This window comes from Rhinolophus sinicus, linkage group LG13, assembly GCF_036562045.2.
Source record: "Rhinolophus sinicus isolate RSC01 linkage group LG13, ASM3656204v1, whole genome shotgun sequence".
NCBI classification, from domain to species: Eukaryota; Metazoa; Chordata; class Mammalia; order Chiroptera; family Rhinolophidae; genus Rhinolophus; species Rhinolophus sinicus.
Genome location: NC_133762.1, coordinates 40,598,899 through 40,624,822, shown reverse-complemented (window position 1 = coordinate 40,624,822; position 25,924 = coordinate 40,598,899). Strand labels below are relative to the sequence as shown.

General features: G+C 42.2%; 1 protein-coding gene across 6 annotated transcripts; it reads left to right on the top strand.

Annotated features, from left to right (window-relative positions):
- The first annotated feature begins 114 nt into the window (after positions 1-114).
- On the top strand, positions 115-25,320 carry LOC109448412 (signal-regulatory protein beta-1). 6 transcript variants are annotated; one of them, XR_012491048.1, is made up of 7 exons: positions 116-281; positions 11,183-11,548; positions 14,561-14,881; positions 15,454-15,783; positions 19,890-19,998; positions 22,016-22,164; positions 22,274-22,408. XR_012491048.1 is itself a non-coding variant. In XM_074317245.1 (6 exons), exons 1-5 carry the CDS (start codon positions 179-181, stop codon positions 19,994-19,996), a joined length of 1,227 nt encoding a protein of 408 aa, XP_074173346.1. In that variant the 5' UTR covers positions 116-178; the 3' UTR covers positions 19,997-19,998; positions 22,016-22,414. The 6 variants fall into 6 exon arrangements, 5 of the variants coding, with proteins under 5 accessions (XP_074173345.1, XP_074173346.1, XP_074173347.1 ...); XM_074317245.1 differs by having other exon boundaries at positions 22,016-22,414; XM_074317246.1 differs by lacking the exon at positions 22,016-22,164 and having other exon boundaries at positions 22,274-22,411.
- Positions 25,321-25,924: the final 604 nt, after the last annotated feature.

Genomic DNA, 25,924 nt, shown 5'->3' with positions numbered 1-25,924 from the left:
TAGCTGCCCTCACTGCCTGGTTCTATTTCACAATCCAGGAGCAGGAACTATCTAGAATCCAGAAGCAGGCTACTGTCTCACAGCCATTTCACCCCATTCTGGACACTTCCTCCTCTATCACAGGAGGCGGGGCTTCGCTCCTCTCACAGAGCAGAGAGTCTGGGTTCTCCCAGCTCACATGTGGACAGAGCTGCCTGCTCAGACCTCCAGGATGACCGTCCCTGACTCCTGGGCCCACCCCCCTCCTTGCCTGCTGCTGACTCTACTGCTGGGACTTGCAGGTGAGCACAGGTTAGAATCCCCTCTCCCTGTTGCCTGGGCCTTCCCCAGCCTCAGCACATTAGGGCCTCCAGATAAGCAGTGGTGTGTCACCCAGTGCTGCTACAGGAGGCCAAAGGCTGGGCATTACCTGACAGCGGCATGAAATCAGGGATCTGAGCGTTTCTGGTGGATCCACTGTAGCACCTAGTTACCAGAGGCATCAAAACAGATGACGCTGAAACCATAACAGTGACAACTTTGTGATGTTAACTTGTTCCATCCTAACGATATCGCTGCGTGATGCTTACATCTCTCAGCTCTGATTCACAGCAGGGGAAACCGAGGCAGAGAGTAACTTGTCCAATGTCACCTATGTACTGCAGTGGTTCAGCCAGGACTCAAGTTCATTCTTTTAATCATGTTACACTGTTCAGTTTCTAAGTGAAGACTGATAGCAGAAAAATAAAAAAATACAGAGAAGGAAAACCAAAGAATAATCATTATCCATCATGCCATTCAGATATACCAGAGTTCAAATTCTGCTGTCTGCACTTGTGAACTTTTGTTAAAGATGTGTTGGATTATTCCTATGTGCCAAATTTTAATGAGCTTTTAATATGTATTATAATTTAATTTAAACCTCAAAACAACCTGTAGACCAGCATGCTAGACCACACTTTATATATATATATATATATATATATATATATATATATATATATATATTGTGAATGCGTGTGTGTGTGTGTGTGTTTCTGTATAAATGGGTGTGAGGAAGTGCATATGCACACACAGGATTTTTGAAATGTGTTTCCTCATTCTCTTCAAATTATTTTCAGTTTACAGGAAATGCACATGAACAGTAGTTTAGTTCTCTCTGTCTCTCAGAAACCCTCCATTTTTCTCTACTTCTCAAAATTACCACTTATCCTCCCACGAACTTTTTTCTTTCAATTAAAGTTCATTGGGGTGACAGTTGTTAGTAAAGTTACATAGATTTCAGGTGTACAGTTCTGTATTACATCATCTATAAATCCCATTGTGTGATTTGGAGTCAATCCAGAGTCAGTTCTCCTTCTATCACCATATATTTGATCCCCTTTACCCTCATCTATCACCCCCTTCCCCCCTTACTCTCTGGTAACCACTAAACTATTGTCTGTGTCTATAAATTTTTGTTTCTTCATTTGTTTGTGTTGTTCTTTTGTTTTTGGTTTATATACCACATAACAGTGAAATCGTATGGTTCTCTGCTTTTTCTGTCAAACTTATTTCACTTAGCAGTATAATCTCAAGATCCATCCATGTTGTCACAAATGGTCCTATTTCATCTTTTCTTACCGCCGAATAGTATTCCTTTGCGTATATATACCACAACTTCTTTATCCATTCATCTGTCGAAGGACATTTTGGTTGTTTCCATGTCTTGGCCACCGTAAACAAAGCTGCAATGAACATTGGAGCACACTTGTCTTTATGGATAAATGTTTTCAGATTTGTTGGGTAGATACCCAGGAGAGGGATTGCTGTGTCATATGGTAATTCTATTCATAATTATTTTAGGAACCTCAACACTGCCTTCCATAACGGCTGCACCAATCTGCATTCCCACCAACAGCGTATGAGTGTTCCTTTTTCTCCGCAGCCTCTCCAACACTTGTTACTATTTGTCTTGTTGATGATAGCCTTTCTGACTGGGTGAGGTGATATGTCATTATGGTTTTTATTTGCATTTCTCTGATGATTAGTGATGTTGAGCATTTTTTCATATGTCTACTTGCCATTTGTATGTCCTCTTTGGAGAAATGTCTTTTCAGGTCCTCTGCCCATTTTTCAGTTGGGTTGTTTGTTTTTTTGTTGTTGAGTTGTATGAGTTCCTTGTATATTTTGGATATTAGCCCCTTATTGGAGGCACTGTTTGCAAAAATCTTCTCCCATTCAGTTGTTTGCCTCTTTATTTTGTCGATGGTTTCTTTTGCTGTGCAGAAGCTTTTAAGTTTGATACAGTCCCATTCACTTATTTTAGCTTTTACTTCCCTTGCCTTTGGAATCAAATTCATAAAACGCTCTTTGAATCCAAGATCCATAAGTTTAGTACCTATGTTTTCTTCTATGCAGTTTATTGTTTCAGGTCTTATGCGTAAGTCTTTGATCCATTTTGAATTAATTTTGGTACACGGTGACAGATAGCAGTTCAGTTTTATTCTATTGCATGTGGCTTTCCAATTCTGCTGGCACCATTTATTGAAGAGGCTGCCTTTTCTCCATTGTATGTTTTTTGCTTCTTTGTCAAAAATTATCTCTCCATGTTTATGTGGTTTCGTTTCTGGGTTCTCAATTCTATTCCATGGGTCTATGTGTCTGTTTTTCTGCAAATACCATGCTGTTTTGATTATTGTTGCCCTGTAGTATAAGCTAAAGTCAGGGAGTTGATACCTCCAGCATTGTTTTTTTTTTTTACTTACGATTGCTTTGGCTATTCGGGGTCTTTTGTTGTTCCAAACAAATCTGATGATATTTTGTTCTATTTCTTTAAAAAATGCCATTGGGATTTTGATGGGGATTACATGAAATCTGTATATTGCTTTGGGTAATATGGCCATTTTAACTATGTTGATTCCTCCAATCCATGAGCACGGAATGTCTTTCCATGTCTTTGTGTCTTCTTCAATTTCTTTTCAAAATGTCATAGTTTTCAGCACATAGGTGTTTCACATCCTTGGTTAAGTTTATTCCTAGGTATTTTATTCTTTTTGCTGCAATTGCAAAAGGAATTGTTTTTTGTATTTCTTTTTCTGAGATTTCATTGTTAGTATATAGGAATGCAGTGGACTTTTGTACGTTGATTTTGTAGCCGGCAACTTTACTGTATTCGTTGATTGTTTCTAATAGCTTTTTGGTGGAGTCTTTAGGGTTTTCTATATATAGCATCATGTCATCTGCAAAGAGTGACAATTTAACTTCTTCATTCCCAATTTGGATGCCTTTTATTTCTTTCTCTTGCCTGATTGCTCTGGCAAGGACTTCCAACACTATGTTGAAAAGCAGAGGTGATAGGGGACAGCCCTGTCGTGTTCCTGAACATAGAGCAAAGGGCTTCAGTTTTTCACCATTAATTATGAGATTAGCTGAGGGTTTGTCATATATGGCCTTTATTATGTTAAGGTATTTTCCTTCTATACCTATTTTATTAAGAGTTTTAATCATAAGTGGATGTTGTATCTTGTCAAATGCTTTTTCTGCTTCAATTGATATAATCATATGATTTTTGTCCTTTATTTTGTTTATGTGATGTATCACATTGATGGATTTGCGGATGTTGTACCATCCTTGTGCCCCAGGGATGAACCCCACTGGCTCATGGTGAATAATCTTTTTAATGCATTGTTGTATTCGATTTGCTAGAATTTTTTTTAGAATTTTCGCATCTGTATTCATCAGTTTTCATTTTTTGTGTTGTCCTTACCAGGTTTTGGTATCAGGGTAATGTTGGCCTCATAAAATGAGTTTGGAGTATTGTCTCTTCTTCAATTTTTTGGAAGAGTTTGAGCAGGACTGGTATTAGATCCTCTTTGAAGCTTTGGTAGAATTCACCAGTGAAGCCATCTGGTTCTGGATTTTTGCTTTTGGGAAGGTTTTGGATGACTGATTCAATTTCGTTAATGTGATCGGTCTGTTTAGATTTTCCAGTTCTTCATGGTTCAGCCTTGGAAGGCTATATGTTTCTAAGAACTTGTCCATTTCTTCTAGGTTATTGAATTTGGTGGCATATAGTCCTTCATAGTATTCTTGGATGATCCTTTGTATTTCTGTGGTGTACGTGATAAGTTCCCCTTTTTCATTTCTGATTTTGTTAATTAGTGTCTTCTCTCTTTTTATCTTAGTGAGCCTAGCTAAAGGTTTGTCAATTTTGTTTATCTTTTTAAAGAAGCAGCTCTTTGTTTCACTAATTTTTCCTATTGTCTCTTTATTCTCTATTTCATTTATTTCTGCTCTGATTTTTATAATTTCCTTTCTTCTACTGAGTTTGGGCTTTATTTTTTCTTCCTTTCCTAGTTCCTTAAGGTGTAATGTGAGGTTATTTATTTGGGATTTTTCTTGTTTCTTGAGATAGGCCTGTAATGATATAAATTTCCCTCTTAAAACTGCTTTCGCTGCATCCCAAAAATTTTGGTAGGATGTATTTTCATTGTCATTTGTTTCTATGTATCTTTTGATCTCTCCTCTAATTTCTTCTTTGACCCAGTCGTTCTTTAAAAGTATGTTGTTTAATCTCCATGTATTTGTGTTTTTTCCTGTTTTCTTTTTGCAGTTGATATCCAATTTCAAAGCCTTGTGATCAGAGAATATGCTTGGTATGATTTCAATCTTCTTAAATTTACTGAGGCTGATTTTATGTCCCAATATATGGTCTATCCTTGAGAATGTTCCATGTACACTAGAAAAAAATGTATAGTCTGATGTTTTAGGATGAAGTGCTCTATATATGTCAATTATGTCCATTTCATCTAATGTGTCATTTAGGGCTGCTATTTCGTTATTTATTTTCTGTTTGGATGATCTATCCGTAGCTGTCAATGGTGTATTTAAGTCCCCTAGTATAATTGTGTTTTGGTCAATTTCTCCCTTTAGTTCTGTTAGTAGTTGCTTGGTACATTTCGGTGCTCCCTGATTGGGGGCATAAATATTGATAACTGTTACGTCTTCTTGTTGTATAGTCCCCTTTACCATTATGAAATGTCCATCTTTGTCTCTTGTTAACTTTTTCACCATGAAGTCTGTTTCATCTGATATCAGTATAGCTACATCCGATTTTCTCTGGATACCATTTGCTTGGAGTGTCATTTCCACCCTTTCACTTTGAGTCTATGCTTGTCCTTGTAGCTAAGATTTGTCTCTTGGAGACAGCATACGGTTGGGTTTTGTTTTTTGATCCAATCTGCTACTCTGTGCCTTTTTATTGGTTAGTTCAGTCCATTTACATTTAGAGTGATTATTGATATGTGAAGATTTCCTGTCATTCTATCTTTAGTTTTCTGGTAAGACTGTGTCTCCATTATTTCTTTGCCTTTTTATTGTTGTCTATTATTGCTGTGTGGTGGTATTCTATGATGTTTCCCTTTGTTTCTTTTTTTATTACAGTATGTATTTCAGTTCTGGATTTTTTTGAGTGGTTACCCTTAAGTTTATGTAAAAGAAAGTTTGATATTTAGAGCATTCCATTTTCTTCAGCATGCCTACTTTCTCCATTCCCATATTCCAGTTGAGGCCTTACTCTTCCCCTTTTTATGTTTTGGTTGCCACAAGTTGTCCCTGTTGATGGTGGTCGAATAGCCTCCTTTAGTATTTCCTGTAGTGCAGGTCATGTATTAGAAAATTCCCTCAGCTTCTGTATGTCTGGAAAGGTCTTTATTCCTCCTTCATACCTAAAGGATATCTTTGCTGGATATATTATCCTTGGCTCATAATTTCTCTCTTTCAATAGTTTGAATATTTGGATCTACTCCCTCCTGGATTGTAGTGTTTCTGCTGAGAAATCTGATAATAATCTAATGGGCTTTCCTTTGTAGGTTACCATCTTCTTTTCCTTGGTTGCCTTGAGGATTCTTTCTTTGTCATTGATTTTTGACAGCTTCAGTACAATGTGACTTGGAGAAGGCCTGTTCAGTTTGAGGTAATTAGGTGTTCTATTTGCTTCTTGGATTCGAGGATCCAGTTCTTTCCACAAGTTTGGGAAGTTCTCATTGACTGTTTGAATACACTCTCTGTTCCCTTCTCTCTTTCTTCTCCTTCTGGTATGCCCATTATTCTTATATTGCTCTTTCTGATAGTCAGAAAGTTCTTGTAAAGTTCTTTCATTTCTTTTATGTCTCAAGTATCTTTCTCTTCCATTTGTGTCATTTCCAGGTTTCTATCTTCGATGTCACTGATTCTTTCCTCCATCTGGTCACTTCTACTCCCTAAACGGGCTATTTTATTCTTAATTTCTTCTATTGAGTTCTTAATCTCCAGAAATTCTATGTGGTTCTTTTTAAAAATTTCAATCTCTTTGGTAAAATGTTCATGTTCTTTGATTGTGTTTCTGAGTTCATTAGACTGCCTTTCTGTGTTTTCTTGCATCTCATTGAGTTTTTTCAAAACTGTATTCTTGAATTCTATGTCATTTTAAGTCACATATTTCCATATCTTTAAGTTCATCTACTGGAGACTTTTCACTTTCTTTCTGAGATGTCTTGTTGCCTTGTTTATTCATGACAATTACTGATTTATTATTTCTCTTCCTAGTCATCTACAGGAGTGGGTTCTGCAACAGGTTGATAGGAAGAGGTCTTTCTTTTGTTTTCCAGTATGTGTTTGTAGACTGTTTCATTTTCTCTCCTACTGCAGCCTTTTATTGTCTCTCACACAGTAGTGCTATGTTTTCTCTGCACTATTCCAGCTTCTCACACAATGGGGGGATTCCCTGGGAGATGGGCTTCTCCTCTGTAAATAGTTTGCCTGGGTCATAGTGCGCTGCATCCCTGTGGGGATGCGGAGAGCTTTTGAAGTTTCAAAGCTCTTCCTGCACCAGATTCAGAGCTGGTATGTTTCAGCAGTTCTGTTTACTCCTGCAGGGATCTGCCCAGATAGGTGAGGACAGGGGTGTGGTGAGTTGTGAGAGGGGGCCCAGAGCAATGGCTGCGAACACCACCACAGCCGGTCCTGCTTCCACAGCTCTCTACCCTTTGCCAGAACTAGTTGGGCTGCGAATCTGGGTCAGCAGAACACAGTCTCAGAACTGCAAATATTCTGTTCTTTTGATCTGACACTGCTACTGTTCCGCTTCTAGCACTGGGTAGGTGGGGGTGGGGAGAGCTTGGGAGGGTAGGGAAGGGGCAGCTAGTCTCAGTGCCTAAGGCTTCCGTTCTCTGCTCGGCAGTGAGGGCTTAAATCACCACTTTCAGCCTTCTTCCCTCAGTCTTTTCTCTGAGGTCTCTGCCATGAGCGTTGGGTTCAGCCGTGTTATATGCTGCCCCCTCAGCCCTGTGGGCCACAAGCGGAGCCCTAGCAGTCCGAGTTCTTCCCTCTCCCGCAGCTGCGGTAGTTCCGGTATGCAGCGAGCTCGGAACACTGAGCTAGATCTGCGTCCTGCGCCCGCGGGGCTCTGTCCCCGCACTTCTCCCTTTCCTCCTCCTCCTCTCGCACAATTCGCCCACCTTTAGTGAATTCAGTAGTGGGCCTCTTCGTCTTGCCTGTCTGCTGTGCAGGGAGTCCTTTGTGGAGTTATAGTTTTTCAATTTGTTATAAATTTCAGGGGAGATTTCCAGAGGCTCACCTCATGCTGCCATTTTGATTATTCACACTCTTGGTAGTATTGTCTGAGGCACTAAAGCTTTCAATTTGTATAAATTCCACTTTATGCATGTTTTTCTTTTGTTACCCTGTGTCTTTGATCTCATCTCCAAGAAATCATTGTCAAATCCAAGTCATGAAGAGTTTGACCTGTGGTTTTTTTCTAACAATATTATAGTTTTAGCACTTATATTTAGTTTTCTGATCCATTGTAAGTTTATTTTTGTATGTGATGTAAGATTAGAGTTCAGCTTCATTCTTTTGATGTGGCTAATCCAGCATCATGTGTTGAAACACTGTCCTTTCCCCATTGAATGATCTTGGCCCCCACATTGAAAATCATTTCACCATATATATGAGGGTTTATTTCCAGGCTTTCTATTCTAATCCGTTGGTCTGTATATCTGTTTTAACGAGAGTACCACACTACTTTGATTACTGTACTTTTTTTTGAAAGTTTTTAAATCAGTAAATGTGACTTGCCGAACTACGTTATCTTTCAAGATATTTTTGTTATTTGGAGCCCTTTGGAATTTCACTTGAATTTTAAAACAGGCTTTTCCATTTCTGCAGAAAATGCCATTGAGGTTTTGATAGGGATTTTATTGAATTTGTTAAGTTCTTTAAGTACTATTGACATTTAAACAATATTAACTCTTCTAATCCATGAACACAAAATGTTTTTCCATTTATATATGTCTTGTTCAATTTCTTTCAGCAACCTTTCTACTTTTCCTTGTATGAGTCTTCCATCTCAATGATGAAATTTACTCCTGCGCACTTGATACTTTTTGATGCTGTTGTAAAGGGAATTATTTACTTAATTTCCTTTTGGATGGTTCATCATAATTGTATAGAAAGCAACTGAGTTTTGTGTGTTGATTTGTATCCCACAAGATTGCTGAAATCATGTGTTATTTCTAACAGAGTTTTGTGTCTGTGTACATGTGTGGGTGAGTGTGGAACCATGAGGTTTGCTACATATAAAGTCATGTCATGGGCACACAGACATAGTTTTATTTGTTTCTGTCCAATTTGAATGTCTTTTATTTATTTTTATTATCTAATTGCTCTTTCTGGAACTTTCGTTATTGTGTTGAATATCAGCAGCAAAAGTGGGCATCCCTGTCTTGTTTTGTGATATTCCAGGAAAAGCGTTCAGATTTTCACCATGAAGTATGGTATTAGCAATAAGTTTTTCGTATATGATTTTATCATTTTGTGGAAGTTTCCATGTATTCCTAGTTTATTGATCATTTTTATCATGAAAAATGTTGAGTTTTGTCAAATGCTTTTCTGAAGCAAATGAGATGATCATTTGGATTTTTTGTCCTTCATTCTATTAATGTGATACATTATATTGTTAGGTTTTCATATGTTGAACCATCTTTATCTCCAGGAATTAATCCCAGTTGGTTGTGATGTATAATTATTTTAATATACTGTTGGATTCGGTTTGCTAATGTTTTGTTGCGTTTGCTGCATCAATTTTAATAAGAGACATCGGTCTGTAGTTTTCTTATAGTGCTTTTGCCTGGCATTGTTATCAGGATAATGCTGTCCTGAGAACGAATCTCGAATGACTTTAACTATGTAAATAAGTCTTCCTTTGTTTTAAAATTTTTAAAAGAGTTTGTAGAGGATTCCTGTTAGTTTTTCTTTCAATGTTTCGTTGAATTCACCAGTGAAGCCAAATGATCTTGGGCTTCCCTTTGTTGGGAGACATTTGATTATTCATTCAATCTCCTTATTGGTAACAGCTCTATTCAGATTTTCTATTTTTTCATGATTGAGTCTTGGTAAGTTCTGTGTTTCTAGGAATTTGTCCATTTTCTTTGGGTTATCCAGTTTATTGGTGTACAATTGTTCATAGTACTCTACTATAACCCTTTTTATTTCAGTAAAATTCTTAGGAATGTCCTTTTTTTCTGATTTGAGTTACTTCTTTTTTCTTCTTAGTCAATCTAAAGTTTTGTGAATTGTGTTTATATTTTTGAAGCATCTCTTATAGTTTTGTTGATTTTCTCTGTTGTTTCGCTATTCATAATTTCTATATATCTGCACTAATTTTTATTATTTCCTTCCTCTGTTACCTTAAATTTTGGATTAATTTTTGCTCGCCTTTTTCTAATTTCTAAAGGTCTATTGAATTATGATCATTTCCCCTTTTAAATGTCTGCATTTACAGCAGTGAAGTTACCTCTCCTGCACCATAGGATTCGGTAGTTGTCTTTTCATTCTCAGTAGCCTCAGGGTATTCTCTAAACACTCCTGTGATTTCTTCTTTGACTATTGATCGTTTGATTGTATTGTTTGATTACTTTGTATTTGTGAATATTTCATGTAACTTCTTAACTGATTTTTACTTTTATTTTGCTGTTTCTCCAGTGCACTGCTAGCATGGTTCTTCTTCTAATTCAACTAGTTGTCTTGCTATTCATATTGTGTGACATTTCCACATATACAGGTTTTTTGTTATAACAACTGGTTTCTGTAAGAGTCAAGAGAGATGTGAGTGGTAAACAGAACAATAGCACCCCCGCCCCCACAAAGAGGTCCATGTCCTACCACCCAGAGACTGAATATTTAACTTTATATAGCAAAACAGATTTTAGAGAAGCAATTAGCTTACAATTCTTGATATGGAAAGATTATCCTAGATGATCGGGTTAACACTATATAATCACAAGAGTCCCTATAAAAAGGAGGTAGAAAAGTCAAATTTAGAGAAGGACATGTGGCAATGGCAACAAGAGGTTGGAGAGATAGGAAGGTGGGAACCATAAGAAAAAGCATGTGGGCAGGCTCTAGAATTTGGAAGGCGAGGAACAGAGGCTGCAAAAGGAATGCAACTTGATGACACATATTTTAGGCAGGAACACCAATTTTGCATTCTGACCTCTAGAACAATGAGATAATAAATCTCTGTTGTTTTAAAACATTAGGATTTTGGTATTTTCTTCAAGTAGCCTTAGGAAACTAATATAACGGTGATTATGCTATGGGGAAAAGAATCTCAAGAAATGGAAACAATGTTTCACTTCTTATTTATACGACAAGTTCATTGTTTGGTGGGAACTCTGCACCATCACTGTCTCTCAAGTGTCCAGGCTGATGGAGCAGATATTTTCATAACATGTTGAACTTTGTGGAAAAAGCAAGTTGATCCATAGATGTTCTTGCTGTTACATGCATGTCCCAAAAAATACATTCATCACATCTGCTGACAGCTCAGTGCTCTAAAGAAATCTCATCATGTGCAAAGGTCCAGAGGTACAACTCTCCACTATGCCAGCAAGTGGAGGGCCAGAAATATTTGGGGGAGGATGAAACTTCCAGAGCGAGCTCAGCACTTGCACCCACTCTCTACCACATCACTTCACCTTTCTGTGCCTCAGTTTCCTCATTTGTTACAGAGTCTCACTTACCATCTCATTGTGAGTGATCCTCAAGATGACACATGAATGTACTGAGCTCAAGGCCCGCTCACAGAGTGGGCTCAGTCAGTGAAAGCTGTTGTTGATAAACACTCGACAAAACCTACAGGGTCACATAAGGATGAATAAATGACTGCTGTGTTTCCCTCCAGGGGGGGCAGGTGAGAAGGAGCTGCAGGTGATTCAGCCTGAGAAGTCAGTGTCGGTCGCAGCTGGAGAGACGGCCACTCTGCCCTGCACCGTGACCTCCCTGCTCCCTATAGGACTCATCCGGTGGTTCAGGGGGACAGGGCCAGGCCAGGAGCTAATCTACAGTTTCAAAGGAAATGAGGGAACCCGCTTCCCTCGAGTAACAACTGTTGCAGACACCACAAGGAGAAACAACATGGACTTTTCCATCCGTATCAGTAACATCACCCCCGCAGACACCGGTACCTACTACTGTGTGAAGTTCCGGATCCAAGACCCTTACGACATGGAGTTTAAGTCTGGAGCAGGCACTCGGCTCACTGTGAGTGGTGAGTACTGTGTTAACCTCTTTTGTCAATTAGTGTGTGACACGTCAATAAGAATGACCTGCATTCTTTGAGCAACAACGAAGAATAAGGTGTAACAGAGAACATGTTTCTTTATTTCAACTTCAGAACCATCACACTGAGAAGAACTTCTTAAAAGGCACAGACTCAATATTTATTCTAACAGCCATGGTTGGGGGGGAGCTGCCCAGAGTTTGCGTCATACTGTACATATTTCCGGAAAACCTTTCTGTCATTCAGGGACCGACTTACCTAGTCCCTGAAGGCTCAGAGCACAGCAGGGTTGTCTTAGAATGTCCCTCACCCAGGGAGGAGGTCCCCATGTGGGTGACTTAGGAGTCACCCCATTGAGGCAGCAAACATGCTTAATGAGGATTTTCTACCAGGGGCCCAGGATCCTGAATCCTGGAATGTCAGCACTGGAAGGACCTTTACACCAGCCTAACCTACCTGCTATACACAGTTGGGAGCTGAGGATAAGAGGTGACAGGGGCCTTGCCCACGGTCACAGGGCCAGGACATGAGGAGATTGTTCCAGAGTCCGATCTGATTCTAGGCTGGTTCCTTCTTGTCCCAGCTCTGGACTCTCTCCGTGGAAAAGCCTGGCACATAGCAGGCATAGAATAAAAGCTCAGTATATACTGAAGCATTTAACCAAGAGCCAGACTCATCTTTTTTGTTGGTTTCCTGAAGGTTCAGATACCCCTCACATTCAGACCCTAAGGCCTGAGGTGATTGGGGACCTGTCCCAACCATCAGCCACATCGCCCCAAATCAAGGGTCCATATTAGCACCTAGAAATCTCCATTGTTCAACAGCTGCTAACACTCCAGTGAATGGAGACAGCATCATCATTTACACTCTTCTGTTGATGGATATAAGTTATTCCCGACTTTCAGTTATTAAAACAGTGCTACAGGGGATACCTGTGTCCATGTGTCACCCTAATCATGAGGAAGAATCCCAGTCAACGTGGCACTGCTAGGTTAGAGGGGGCATGTATTTCAATTTGTGAGCATATAACCACATATCCATCCTAGATGTGTGGCAATGCAGTCTCCCCAGCATCCCTGGACATAGGCAGGGAAGGTGACTTTGTCTTGAATTTGCAGACATCACCAGAGTTCCTAATGGTGCATCCCTTGGCCAGGTAGTCACAGGTAATAGGAAGTGGCTCCATCACCACTCAGATCTGCTCCTCCTGAGTGCGCATTCCTTTCCCCAAGTTACCTGCCCAGAAGATGCCCTGGATGAGAAAGTGGGTATGCGGGAGGGGCCGGGAACAGCAGTTTGCCAGGTGCTGTATCTTCCTCATGGCATTTACTCCCATAACCAGGGCTCTGAGGGCATCTGCTGCTCCTTTATACACATGAGGACAGTAAGGCTCGGAGAGGGGACCTTACTAGTGAGCAGGTCTGGGAGCCAAGACTGAAGCCCAAGCATTTAGTCTTGTCATTTGTGACAACACGGATGGACCTAGAGGATATTATGCTAGGTGGAATAAGTCAGATAAACAAGACAAATAACCATATGATTTCACTTATATGTGGAATCTAAACAAAGAAATAAAACTGAACAAAAACAGACTCATAGATACAGAAAAACGGATGGTTGCCAGAGAGGGAGTGTTGTTAGGGAATGGAGGAGAAGGGTGAATGGGAAAAGAGGTGCAATATTCCAGTTATAAAATAAATAAGTCACAGAGATGTAATGTGCTACATGGGGAATACTGTCAGAAATATCATAAGTTTGCAAGATGACAGAGGGTTACTAGACATAACATGTGATCATATCATACGTATAAACGTCTAATCACTATTTTTTACATCTAACTGTGTATTCAGTGACAACTATACTTTAATAAAAACAATTTAAGTATTCAGTAGTCTTTTTCCCCCACTTTCATGGTGTTTTTCCTTCACTGAGCAGCCTGCAGGAGCAGCCTGGGGACAGTGGCCTGGATAGAGCAGAGGAGCCACTGCCACCCCAGGAACACCCTGCATGCTAGTTCCTGACTCTGCAGGGTGAGGATGAGGAGGGGGTGGGATTTCCTAGAGGCTGCTGTGGTCCAGCGTGAGCAAGAGGTCATATTGTAGATCCAGTTGTCAGAAGCCCACAACACCTGCTTCCTGCTAAGGTTCTCAGGCTGGGGCACTCAGAGGTGATTCTCCCTGTAATGGCTTGAAGGCAAGAATCTCAGAGAGAAAAGGGAGGATGGTCGTGAGTGTGGAGCACATGTAGGTGGGGCATGTGCTCTGTGGTGGATGTGAAAGGATGTGAGGCCCCAGGAAATACCCCTGGGACACAGTGGGGGAGGAGACTGTCCCTTCATTTCTCTCAGCCTCAGTTTTCTCATCTGTCAAATGGTGATAATCGTGGACTCCCTTTAAGGAGAGCTGGAAGGATTTGAGGGACTCTGTGTGACCCCCCGCACAGAGTAGCACCTCGTGTCAGGTGTTATTTCAAGGTTGTGACTCAGTACTTATTGCTGGGCCTCAGTGTCCTCACCTTCAGAATGTGGAGAATCACACAACCTTGCAGGATGGTATCAGGACCCCAGGGAGCAGTGGGGCCATTTGCCCATCACTGTGTGGTCTTGGCAAGTCTCCAATTCCTCAGTCCTCAGGATCCTCGTCTGGGAAGTGGTGGTAATCACAGCTCCTGTCCAGGAGTCTGTGAGGGTTTCAGGAGAGCTAGGAACAGATAAGATGAAGAGTGACACTGATCAGTAATTTTGTTTCTGTGCCCAGATTGTGGGAATCACCTGAAAGAACGTGGATGATGAACGCAGGCCTGGATTTGCATGTTGGCCCCGCCCCTCACTTAGGGTTGACATGTGTCCTCCTCTGTAAGATGAGGATGAGGACACCACCCTCCCTACATTATTAGAAAGATTAAAAATAACACGTGAGAAGCTTCTAAACAGTGTCAGATGCTTATCCTTAGTGGTGATAATGACAATCATGGTTATTGTTCATTTTGCTCCTTTTGTAGCCAAACCCTCTCCCCTCGTGGTATCGGGCCCCACGGGGAGGGCCCCACCTAAGGAGACAGTGAACTTCACCTGTGAGTCCCACGGCTTCTCCCCCCAAAAGATCACCCTGAAATGGTTCAAAGATGGGAATGAGCTCCCAGCCTCCCAGACCACCGTGGACCCAGAGGGACACAGCGCTTCCTACAGCATCTCCAGCACAGTCAGGCTGGTGCTGGCCCCAGGGGACGTTCGCTCTCAGCTGGTGTGCGAGGTGGACCATGTCACCCTGCAGGGGGGCCCTCCTCTTCGTTGGACTGCCAACTTGTCTGAGACCATCCGAGGTAGATCCCCTCCCACCCAGACGAGCCCACACCTGGCCCCCAACCTCCAAGCCTGCTCCTCCCCCTGCTTTTGCTCCAGGCCTGGAATTGCCTGGAATCTAATTCCTGACAGTCCTTCCCATCACCAGGCACCTGGGTGTGCTGGTCACTCACTACTGTTTAATGACAGCTGACAAGTGACACCTACTACTGTGTAGGTACTTCCATTGCTTTACCAATAGCAACTCCAATAACTGAGCACCTGCTGTGAGCGAGGCCCCTGTGTGTTTGGTGATTTCATTTATTTTGCCACAGTTAGTACGTTCCCAATGCATGGCAGAGCCTGTGTTTGTTGAATTCATTCACATTACCCTAATATGAGCTATAAGTCTTGAGCACCTACTGTGTGCAGGCACCATGCTTAGTGATTTCATTCATATGCAAGAAGTACCCTCAGTGTTTGAGCACCTGCTGTATGCCTGGCAGTGTCCTGGTTGGTCCCCTTGCTGTGGGGGGAGGAGCTAAGTTATGGAGCCCTCCCCTGTGATCCGTCTGTTCCTTGAGGTCAGAGCTTCTGCCCTGTGTTGTTTCAGTTCCGCCCACCCTGGAGGTTACCCAACACTCCATGGCAAGGAACATGGTGAACGTCACCTGCTGGGTGAAGAAGTTCTACCCCCGGCGCCTACAGGTTACCTGGTTGGAGAATGGAAACTTGTCCCGAGCAGAAACGGCCTTGACCCTCACAGAGAACAAGGACGGAACCTTTAACCAGATGAGCTGGCTCCTCGTGAATTTATCTGCCCACAGGAAGGACGTGGTGCTCACCTGCCAGGTGGAGCAGGATGGGCAGCCGGCGGTCACCAAAAACCTTACCCTGGAGGCCTCTGTCCACCAGAAGGACCAGGGGTCAGACGTAAATACAGGTGAGGCCTCCACTCCAAGTAACCTGATTTTAAATTTTATTAGTTTTAAATTTTAAGAGCAGTATTCTGTGTTTACTATAAAATAATCTAGAAGTCTACAGCTAGGAAGTAGAATTTTGAAGTGTGCTCCCCTCCCAAATCCCATACTTCAAGAGTCACCACAGGTAAGAATTTGGTTTCTATCTTTATAGATCTTCCTAAAGATCAATACACATTGCATCAATTTACATTAAAGAAGGGAGGAAGGACATCACCTGTTCACAGCGCCCTGCCTCTTGCTTTCCTCACCTACAGTTACTGCGATAACTATCCCTGTCCGCCCACCGCTCTCCTCCTTGGTTTTTCTCATGGCTGCCTGGTCTCTTTTCCATCCTAGACGTTTCCATCTGGTCCAAGCCCCCAGGTGACCATGAGTGGTCACAGCACGGGCCTCCTTTGTCCCTTGATTTATGACAATGAACCAGCAATAATCACAATTGCCTCCAGCCGGTTCACTGTAGGAAAATTTCAGTTCATCTCTGATCTTCTCTGCTGATTCAACCTCGCTGTGAGTTTGGAGCTTTACAGAAGGGACTTGGGGAACAACTTCTTGTCCTCACACCAGGTGATTGGGGTAAACTAATCATTCTACAGGACAGGGACCACCAGCCTGTATAGCAAATATGTGCTAATTAGAGATACGCTCCCCCTCAGCTGGGCATTGTACTAAGGACCTAGAGACCTCTTTGTGCAAAAAAAGTATGTCTTATTTCTCTCCCATGTAACATCAGGAGGGCATCGGGCCTGGATTCCAGGCATCTTTACAACAGAAGACCTTTCAAAGGCCCGCGCTTCACCCAACATGTCCTATGGTGATGTCCTATCTGCTGGATCAGTGTAGGCCACCTAGTGTCCATGTCGCTGCCTGCGGGGAGAGTAAACATAGGAAGGGGAGGACAAACAATTGCCCTGAAAATAAGAGCTACACAGAAGGTGCATAAATGTGTCCACTAACTTAGTCATGTATGCACATCTAATGCAAATGCAGCTCGTAATTGTGTTGGCATATGATTGAGGTCATCGTTTTTTCTAGAAACCAGTACCATTACCAACTTAATAAAATTGACAATAATTCCCTAATATAATCAGAAGGGACTATATGGCAAAATTTCCCCCAAATTTCTTTTATAGTTGTTTTTTGTTCATGAAAATTTATTTTAATACATGTGTAATAGCTTGGTAGAATTTTCACATGACATCACCTTTTTAGGATTTGAAAAAGATTTTGAATATTTTAGGACTATTCACTTTCCTCATTTCAAATTGACTGAATTGTAGTAGGTGGTGGGTTTTGAGGAATTTTGTTCATTTTTCTCTATGTTGTCAAAGGTCTGCTGTAGAGTTGTTTATAATAGACCCCATTTTCCTTTTGATGTATGTCTTCATGGTATGTACTGATCTCCCCTGCTTCATTTCTGATATTGGAAAGTGTTATTTCTCCTTTTTAATTCATTTGTCTTGGTAGAAGTTTTCCAATTTTATTGATCTTTTCAAAAATTTCAATTTCTTTCAGTGGTTTTTCTCTATTGTTCCTCATTTTCCATTTCATTAATTTTTCTATTTGTAATACACTTTTCCTGCCTTTTTTGAGTTAATTTTGTTCCTCCTTTTCTCATTTCTTGAGGTGGAAATGTAGATTACTTATTTTCACCTTTTTTATTAATGCCACAGCTGGTCACCTTCTGTGCCTGTGGAGTTAGGAGAGAACAGCTATGATGCCTGTCACTGTCTTCTTCCTTTAGTCCCCAGGCCCCCAGCCAGTCTGCCTTCCTCTTCCATCTCTCAGAGTCTTATGCTTGTACCTGGTGTCATTCGTAGGGTTCAGGGTTGTACTGAACAGGAGAGCAGGAGAACTGAGGCTCCACCACCTCCACTGTCTGGACTGGCTTTGGTTTGCTTTATCGTCTCCGCCTCCTGCTGGGGCTCAGACCAGGCTGCTACTTCTTGGTTCTCTCAGTTGCCTGACCTGGCACCCTTGCTAAGTACTAAGGCTGGAAATGGTTTGGGTGGTTTAGCTTGGCTGCTGGAGCCAAGTGTGCCCTCTGCACTGGATGCCTCACCTCCGCCTATGTCTGAGGCTCTGGCCACTGCAGTCCTGGTCCAGTGGGCCTGCTGTGAGGATGGCCATCTTCTTGGTCATGTTTTTGGTACTGGGGTGTTTTACAATATTTCACATTAATGAACCTCTTCTCTGTCACTATAGCATAATCCAGGTATGTTAGTGGAGTTTTGGGTTTGTTGGATCATTTTGAAAACGGAAGAAATGTTCTGAGTCCTGTAATGTTTTTTATTCCTTTTATCTTTTAGAACTCTGAATTTCCCTCCCACACCATTTTCTTTTTCCTTTAACTTCAATTGCCAAACAGCACTTCTTCCTTCTTCCTTGCTTTCTCCCATAAGATACGCACTTTAAATTGTGCCTGTCCCTTTAATCACCTCAGTCCTTTGAAAATGTCCCTGCTTCCTTGTATTAGGTTCCTATGGCTGCTGTAACAAATTACCACAGGTTTAGTGCCTTAAAACAACTCAAATTTACTACCTTACAGATTGGACGTCAGAAGTCTACAATGTTGATTGTGCTGAGTTCCTTCTGGAGCCTCTAGGGGAAAACGAACTTCCTGTCTTTTCCAGCCCCTAGAGGCACCCACACTCCTTGGCTAAGGACCCCACATCTGTCAGCTCTGCTTCGGAGGTCACAAACCCTCCTCTGACTCTCCTGCCTTCCTCTTTCACTTATTAAAATCTTTTTTTTTATTACATTGGCTGCACTAGCATAATGGAAAACAATGTCCCCACTTCAAGATCTTAGCTTAATAACCACTGCTTCCCCACTTGCTATGTAAGGTGTCATGCAGGGTATCATGTGGGGTCTCTGTTCCTGCTCCCCACATAAGAACACAGGATATGGCACGGCCAAAAAGGAACACCCACGGAGCCATAAATAGAGGAGTCATACCACTATAGTCTTGCTGGCAACTAGGTTAGGCACAGGAAGCAGGAGCCACATGATCTGCAATCTGCCGTCCACTTCTCCATCAACCAACCAACCCCATTTGCTAGCTGCAATCCACTCTTGCAGGCTCAGACACCATCTTCTTGCTAGCCCCCATATGCTGCTAGCGTAGCCACAGAAGTTATATTAGTGGCCAATGGCTCACTGGTTACAGCTGACGGCCAACTAGCCACAGCTGATGGCCATCCAATCACAGTTGATGACCATTTACTACCTGAGCCAGCACCTTTCCATGTCAGGCCGAGAGCCTGGAAATTGCACTACTGGCTCGGTTCCCACCTAAGGTAACATAGTCACAGAGTCTGGAGGACTCTGCTGACCCTTGCACATCAGCCACACTTTGAAACTCCTTCCTATCATCTGAACTCTGATTCTCAGGACAATTTTCCAATAACGTCAAATTTAGGGTAGATTTAATATTGGGCAGGATTTCCAAATATTTCTCAGGCCCCTTTCTTCCTGCCCTCATCTCTTTCTCCTGTACTTTTTCCTGTGGTTCAGTGAGGGTGGGCTGGCAGCCTCGTGACAGATGGTGCACTAAGGTCTAGTGATTTTTCTCCATTGACTCAGAGTTGTTTCCCACTTTTCATATTATATTTTCAAGTAATACTGAGACCTAGTTATGTACAAAATTTAAATTCCTGTGTTTTTTTCTTCTTATTTCAGTGTGGAGAGGATAACTTTGTAGATAAGTATCTATGTAGCTGCCATTGTCCTCAGAAGCCCAAAGTGCACTGAAGATTGCCGAGTGCTTTGATCCATAGGTCCCTACCCCACACCTCAGGGTCCCATATCCCCCATGAGGGCCCTATAAGGCCGAGCAGGCCCGTTGAAGTGGAGAATCCAACCTTCTCTGCAGCTCCGCTGTTGCTCTAATTAAGTCCTGGGCTTAATCTCTTTACCCCGATTTCTGCCTGAGCCTGAGCCCAGAGCAGGTGTAAAAACTTCAGAGCATTGGCGGGCCCAGGTAACCTCAGATGGAGTAAATGGTGGCCCCTGGTAACAGTCTCCCATAATGGCCCCTCTAATGGCTTCTCCTGTCCCTTATTTCCAGGCCCAGCAATGTCCGCTCAATCCCTCATCGCTTTCTTCCTGGGGCCCAAGGTGCTGCTGGCAGTAGGTGTCTCTGCCTTCTATGTCCACAGGAAGCTGAGGGCCTGACTGTAAGTTGTTGGGCAGGGAGGGCAGGCCAAGGGCTGTCCCAGAAGGGGTAAGGTCAGGACGAGGGGCCAGCCCATAGGTCACACATGGTCAGGGCCCATGGGGAGTTAAGAGAAGGTGACGCACATTTCTCAATACCCTCAGGAGTCTCAAGGATCCCACTAAGATGTTTCCAAATCCCAGGAAATGGGTGGGGTCCTGAAAGTGATTCACCGGATCAAGGGCTCTCAAGGTGTCCACAGCGTCATAAGGCTTCTGTGAGGGAAGTGGGCAGAGGGGCTGATGAGGGGCAGCTGAGTGGGTGGTTCCCTTGGAGACCATCTCTAGATTATTTCTTCACTCGGTGACTTCGGACAAAAAGAATCCACATTTTAGAGTAATGTTGAGAAGTCCTGGATCGGCTGCTCTGAGGCTGTTCCCGCTCTGACCCTCTGTGTGACAGAGTGAAAAGGATGGAGAAGGGGGTCAGGACCTGGGGAGGAAGGCTGAGGTGGCAGAGTCCTATATCATAGGCTGCCTTTTCTCTCATGACAGGGGTCCCAGGAGGAGGACAGTGGGGACACAAGAGACATGCAGGCAACACTTCTTGAATGATGAGCAGATATTTAAATGTTGACACGTTACCCACAGCTCTTTTTTTGCTCCCCTGCTATGTGACCCCCTCAGTCTCTGCTGCCTCTCCCTTCCCTAAGAGAAAGAGCCACCAGAAGCTTCCACTCTGCTTAAAGGCCTCTCCTCCCTGGAGACCTGCTGCCCACAGCTCCTGCTGCTCCTTCTCACGGTCCTTGATGCCCCAGAGCTGGGTCTTCATACATGGTCCTCTCAGAGTCACACACACACACACACACACACACACACACACACACACACACAATCCCAAACTACCAGCTGCTCCATTATCCCAGACACATGACTTAAATGTGATAGGAGGGAAAAATGGCCTGCTGAGAATGGAGGTCATGGAAGCGACTGTGACATTAGGTGTAATCAGACCTTTATATTCATCATCGATCTCGGAGCCAGAAAAAGAGAGAGCAATCCTATGACCAATTTGTACAGGGAATTAGCCGCATTAATTTTGGCATTGGCTCAATAATGTATATGCCTTTTATATCTTTTTGTTACCTTTTTAATGATATATAGCTGAGGAGAAGTAATTTCAAGTAGGCTGAGAATTCTTAAAATAGTTTTCAACTGGGAGCTGGGCAGGAGGCAGCCCTGTGTTCGGGGCTGTACCAGTCTGGACTGGAGTTTGTCTTGAGCTGGAAAGAGTGAGGCGAGAGCATCTTGATTCCAATACCAGATACACTCACTTTTCCTGCCTACTTTAGTAGCTTGTCTGATTGCACATTTTTTCACTTACTGTATACCTAAGAGGATTCTTTTTAGAGACTTTAAGTGATTTTTCAAAATAGAGACTCAGTTAATATGTGTTGGAAAAGAAAGAAATGAATTATTTCCTTTCTATTTTCCTGGTGTTTAATTATCCTTTCTTCTGTGGAATCCTATTTACAGTAACTGGCAGGCTAGTTGAAAATATTTTTCCCATGAAAAATACGTATGAAATTATTTTTCAAAAATTTAGCTGACCTACAATGTCTAAGTGTAGGAATCTCTGGACAAAATGATCCATTAAAGACCATATAATCCTGTGACCCATCAGACACTGAGTATGGATGTGTTCAAAGTCCTTTAGGCAAATCAGAGTGGAGATGTTTTCCCTCTGAGGTCTTCTAAGGCAGAGTCCTGGGTTCAGATACTGGAAAACACATACCAGCTACATATGTGACCTGGGCACCTCACTAACATACTATGAGCCAATTTTCTCATCTGTAAAATAGGAATCATGCTACCTCACAGGATTATAGTGGCTTTAAAGGAGAGAGCAATGTATGAAAGCACACAGGGTCTGGAAGAAGATTTTGTATGATATACATCTTTTTTATTCTTTCCTTCGTTTTTTTTTTTTTTATTATTATTCTTTTCTTATTGTGGAATTTATACCATTATGTTTTCCAGCACTGTGAAGTAATGACATTGAAAGTTTTCCAGTGTCCTGGCTGCCAAAAGATGTTCTCAAACTTTTTTTGAAAAATCCTCCCCTTTGTAAGCTGGCACCTGGATCCAACAATCTCTTTCAAGATAGCAAGAGCAATATTTGCTTCAAGGTTGGGCACATTCTTACGAGAACGAGGGGAAACTGGAACAAATCCGAATGTAATTGAAACTGGACCCTAACACGGAAATCTGATGCTAATAGACTTTTATTCTTTTCAGGAGATAACAGCAAGCTTCCTCACAGAGCCCCAGGAACCACAAGACCAAGCCAGATCCACACTCCCAGGGGCTTACCCAGGCACAGAAAGCCAACAAATGAACTCCTCCCTGATGGGGGGACTGAACCAAAATTTGCCCCTAGCCGTAAACTGTGTGCTGACCCAGTCCATGTGGGGAATATTCAGAGGTGAGGGTGTTCAGAAAGCTGCAGTTAGCCAGACACGTAGATGCCACCCAATCAAACCTTGCTACCTTGAAATTCCTTTACACTTTTTCTCACCTTCCCCATTTATTAGATGAGTTAGTTCCAAGATTATCCAATCAAGACTCCCAAGTTAGAGTTAATAAAAATATATAGTTTCTTTTACCATTGAGCTTTACATTTTCTCTAAGTCCTTATTTGGGGAGACTGATGTGAACCTTGTCTCCAGTCTCCTCATTCGGCACCTGGATCTTTTCTCTGTAAAAACCTGTTGTGTCAGATTGGCTTGTCTGTGCCCCGTGGGCATCAAACTCACCACTTCGTTGGTAATATAATGACTTCAAAAAGTAAGTTTCTTCTTTAAATCCAAACGAGTCTGGGTCAAGATGGTGACTTAGAAGGCGCCTGAACTCACCCTCACCCAGGGACTCACTGAACTGACACCTGCAAAAGGAACAATTCCCTTAGAAGAAACCCAGAAGATAGCTAAGGGACTCGAACACATTGGACAAAGAAGAAAAAAACCCACATCTAAATAAATATAGTAGACTGAGGCACAATGGCATCATAAACCCAACCCACAACAATTGGAAGGGAACTCACACCTTCCAGTTTCTCCTTAAGAAGTGAAGGATTTGCATTGAACATCTTGCACCAAACTTTTAAATCTCCCCCTGAGGGCTAAGCGCCCAAATCAAGTAGCTCTGAAATCCGATGGGACTTGAGTCTACAAGACCCACAGGACTATAGAAAACAAATAAACAGTTCTCAATGGGCAGGGGAAACTCAGTATGGCTAACCCTCTACCCCCACCCACCCCAGGACTCAGCACAGAGCCTGCAGAGAGAAACGCCCACCTCCAGTCTTTCCCTGAAAAAGGACTATTTTCTTTTCTTAAAGTTGAAGCCTGAGGATCAGGCTCCTGATTTAACACAAATCTAGGGGCCAAAATTCCTCTCCAGAGCCAAGGGCTGTGAGTAGGTACCATCTCCACATTCTTTTCCTGGTGCCCTCTTGGTCACTGCTTTATCCTTGAAAGGATCTGTGCACACAGTTGGTGCCATGGCCTTTGTGGCTGCTGCTCAGGGGATGCACCCACTGATCGCCTGGCGCTGGTGGCCAGTGAGGCTTGTGGTTGTGGATCCCACGGGACTGGAGGAAACTGAAAACAGTTCTTAACTGGCTATTCTCTAAAGGCTTAGCTCACACACAGCTCTCAGAAACACCCATCTCCCAGTCCTTCCCTGAAAGAGGCCTGTTTGCTTACTTGAAAAACTGCTGCCTGAGGCCCCAGCTTCCGATCAGCCTGCAACTCGATGCTGACTGAGATCCTTCCCTTGGGACACTGCAGGGTCTTGGCAAACCTCCACTGCTGGGAGCCACTGAGAACAGAGGGGGCAGCTAGGGCATCACAAAGTTTGGGGAGACAACCCAGAGCTAGAGCAGGTCTGAGTGATAAGACTCATCTCCTACAGGAGATACTGCATCAAGACTGTGAAGCACCTCTTTTGTCTAATGTACAGAAACCAACACACAGTGTCAAGGAAATTGAAAAAAAGGAAGAATATGTTCCATACAAAAGAATTAGACAAAACTCCAGAACACACCTAAATGAAATGGAGATAAGTCATTTCCCTGAGAAAGTTAAAAAATCCTTCTAAAAATGGTCATCTTCCTGGGAAAACAATGCATGAAACAAATGAGAATGTCAATAAAGAGATAATAAATTAAAAGAAAGTCCCAAACAGAAATCACACAGGTAAAAAATATAATCACTAAAATAAAAAATTCAATAGAGGGTCGCCGGTTGGCTCAGTTGTTTGGAGTGTGGTGCTGATGACACCAGGGTTGCCGGTTCGATCCCCACATAGGCCACGATGTGCCATTATGAGCTGCGCCCTCCTAAATAAATAAATAAATAAATAAATAAATAAATAAATAAATAAAATCCAATAGAACAGTTCTGACAGTAGACTAGATGAAGCAGAAGAAAGCATGTGGAAACTCAAAAACAGAAAAGTGGAATACATCCAATCAGATGAATGGGGCAGTTACTATGGAAGACAGTATGACAGGTCTTTTAAAAACTAAAAATTGATCTAACATGTCATCCAGCAATTCCACTTGGGGGTCTATATCCAAAGGACATAAAATCACTATGTCAGGGAGATATCTGCTCCTCCATGTTCATGACATCAATTTACCATAAACAAGATGTGGAAGCAGCGTAAGTGTTCATCACTGGATGAGAGTATAAAGACAATGTGGTCACACACACACACACACACACACACACACACACACACACACACTGGAATATTATTCAGCCATAAAAAGGAAGGAAAACCTGCCATTTCAACAACATTGATGAACCAGGAGGGCATTTTGCTAAGTGAGATAAGTCACACTGAGAAACACATATACTGTATGTGATCTCACTTGTTGAATCTAAAAAAAAAAAAAAATCTCATAGATACAGAGAGTAGATTGGTGGTTGCCAGAAGCAGAGGGGGGCTTGGGGAAATATGTGAAGGTGGTCAAATGTATAAACTTCCAGTGATACCATAAATAAGTTCTGAGGATGTATGTACTGCATGGTGACTATAGTTAACAATACTGTGTTGTACATTTCACAGTATGTGAAGAGTAAATCTTAAGAGTTCTCATCATAAGAAAAAAATTTACACTATGCGAGGTGATGAATGTTAACCAAACTTCTCGTGGTAGTCGTTTTGCAGTGTAAACACATACTAAATCATCATGCTGTACACTTAAACTAATACAGTGTCACATGTCAATTATATCTCAATAAAACTGGCCAAAAACCACATTTTCATTTAAAGGATTCTTCCGTTTTTTTGTGTGTTTTTTTTTAAAGATTTTATTGGGGGAAGGGGAACAGGACTTTGTTGGGGAACAGTGTGTACATCCAGGACTTTTTTTTCAAAGTCAAGTTGTTGTCCTTTCAGTCTTAGTTGTGGAGGGTGCAACTCAGCTCCAAGTCCAGTTGCCGTTGCTAGTTGCAGGGGGCGCTGCCCACCATCCCTTGCAGGAGTCAAGAAATCGAACTGACAACCTTCTGGTTGAGAGCCCACTGGCAAATGTGGGAATCAAACCAGCAGCCTTCAGAGTTAGGAGCATGGAGCTCTAACGGCCTGAGCCACCGGGCCGACCCCTTCTTTTTTTTTAATGAAATTACCTTACCACCTCTGGACTTCCTACTGTGGAATTCTTTCATGTGTGAAAGAAATAAACTATTTTATACCACTATTGTATAGACTTTCCAGTCTTACATCCAAACCTAATCCTAACAAATACAAACTCAAACCAGGGCTTTGTTCTCCTGACGCTACATTTAATTATGAATTAGTTCTCTACTACCTTTAGGTTTCCTTATTTAGACAATATCTTAAAACCTTGTGTAAAACTTGAATTTTTAAAGAAGTAAA

Coding starts and splice junctions, on each gene's coding strand:
- LOC109448412 (XM_074317244.1), top strand. CDS start 179: ATGTGGACAGAGCTGCCTGCTCAGACCTCCAGGATGACCGTCCCTGAC. Junction 282..11,182: donor TCTACTGCTGGGACTTGCAG/GTGAGCACAGGT, acceptor GTTTCCCTCCAG/GGGGGGCAGGTGAGAAGGAG. Junction 15,784..22,273: donor GGGGTCAGACGTAAATACAG/GTGAGGCCTCCA, acceptor TATTCTTTTCAG/GAGATAACAGCAAGCTTCCT.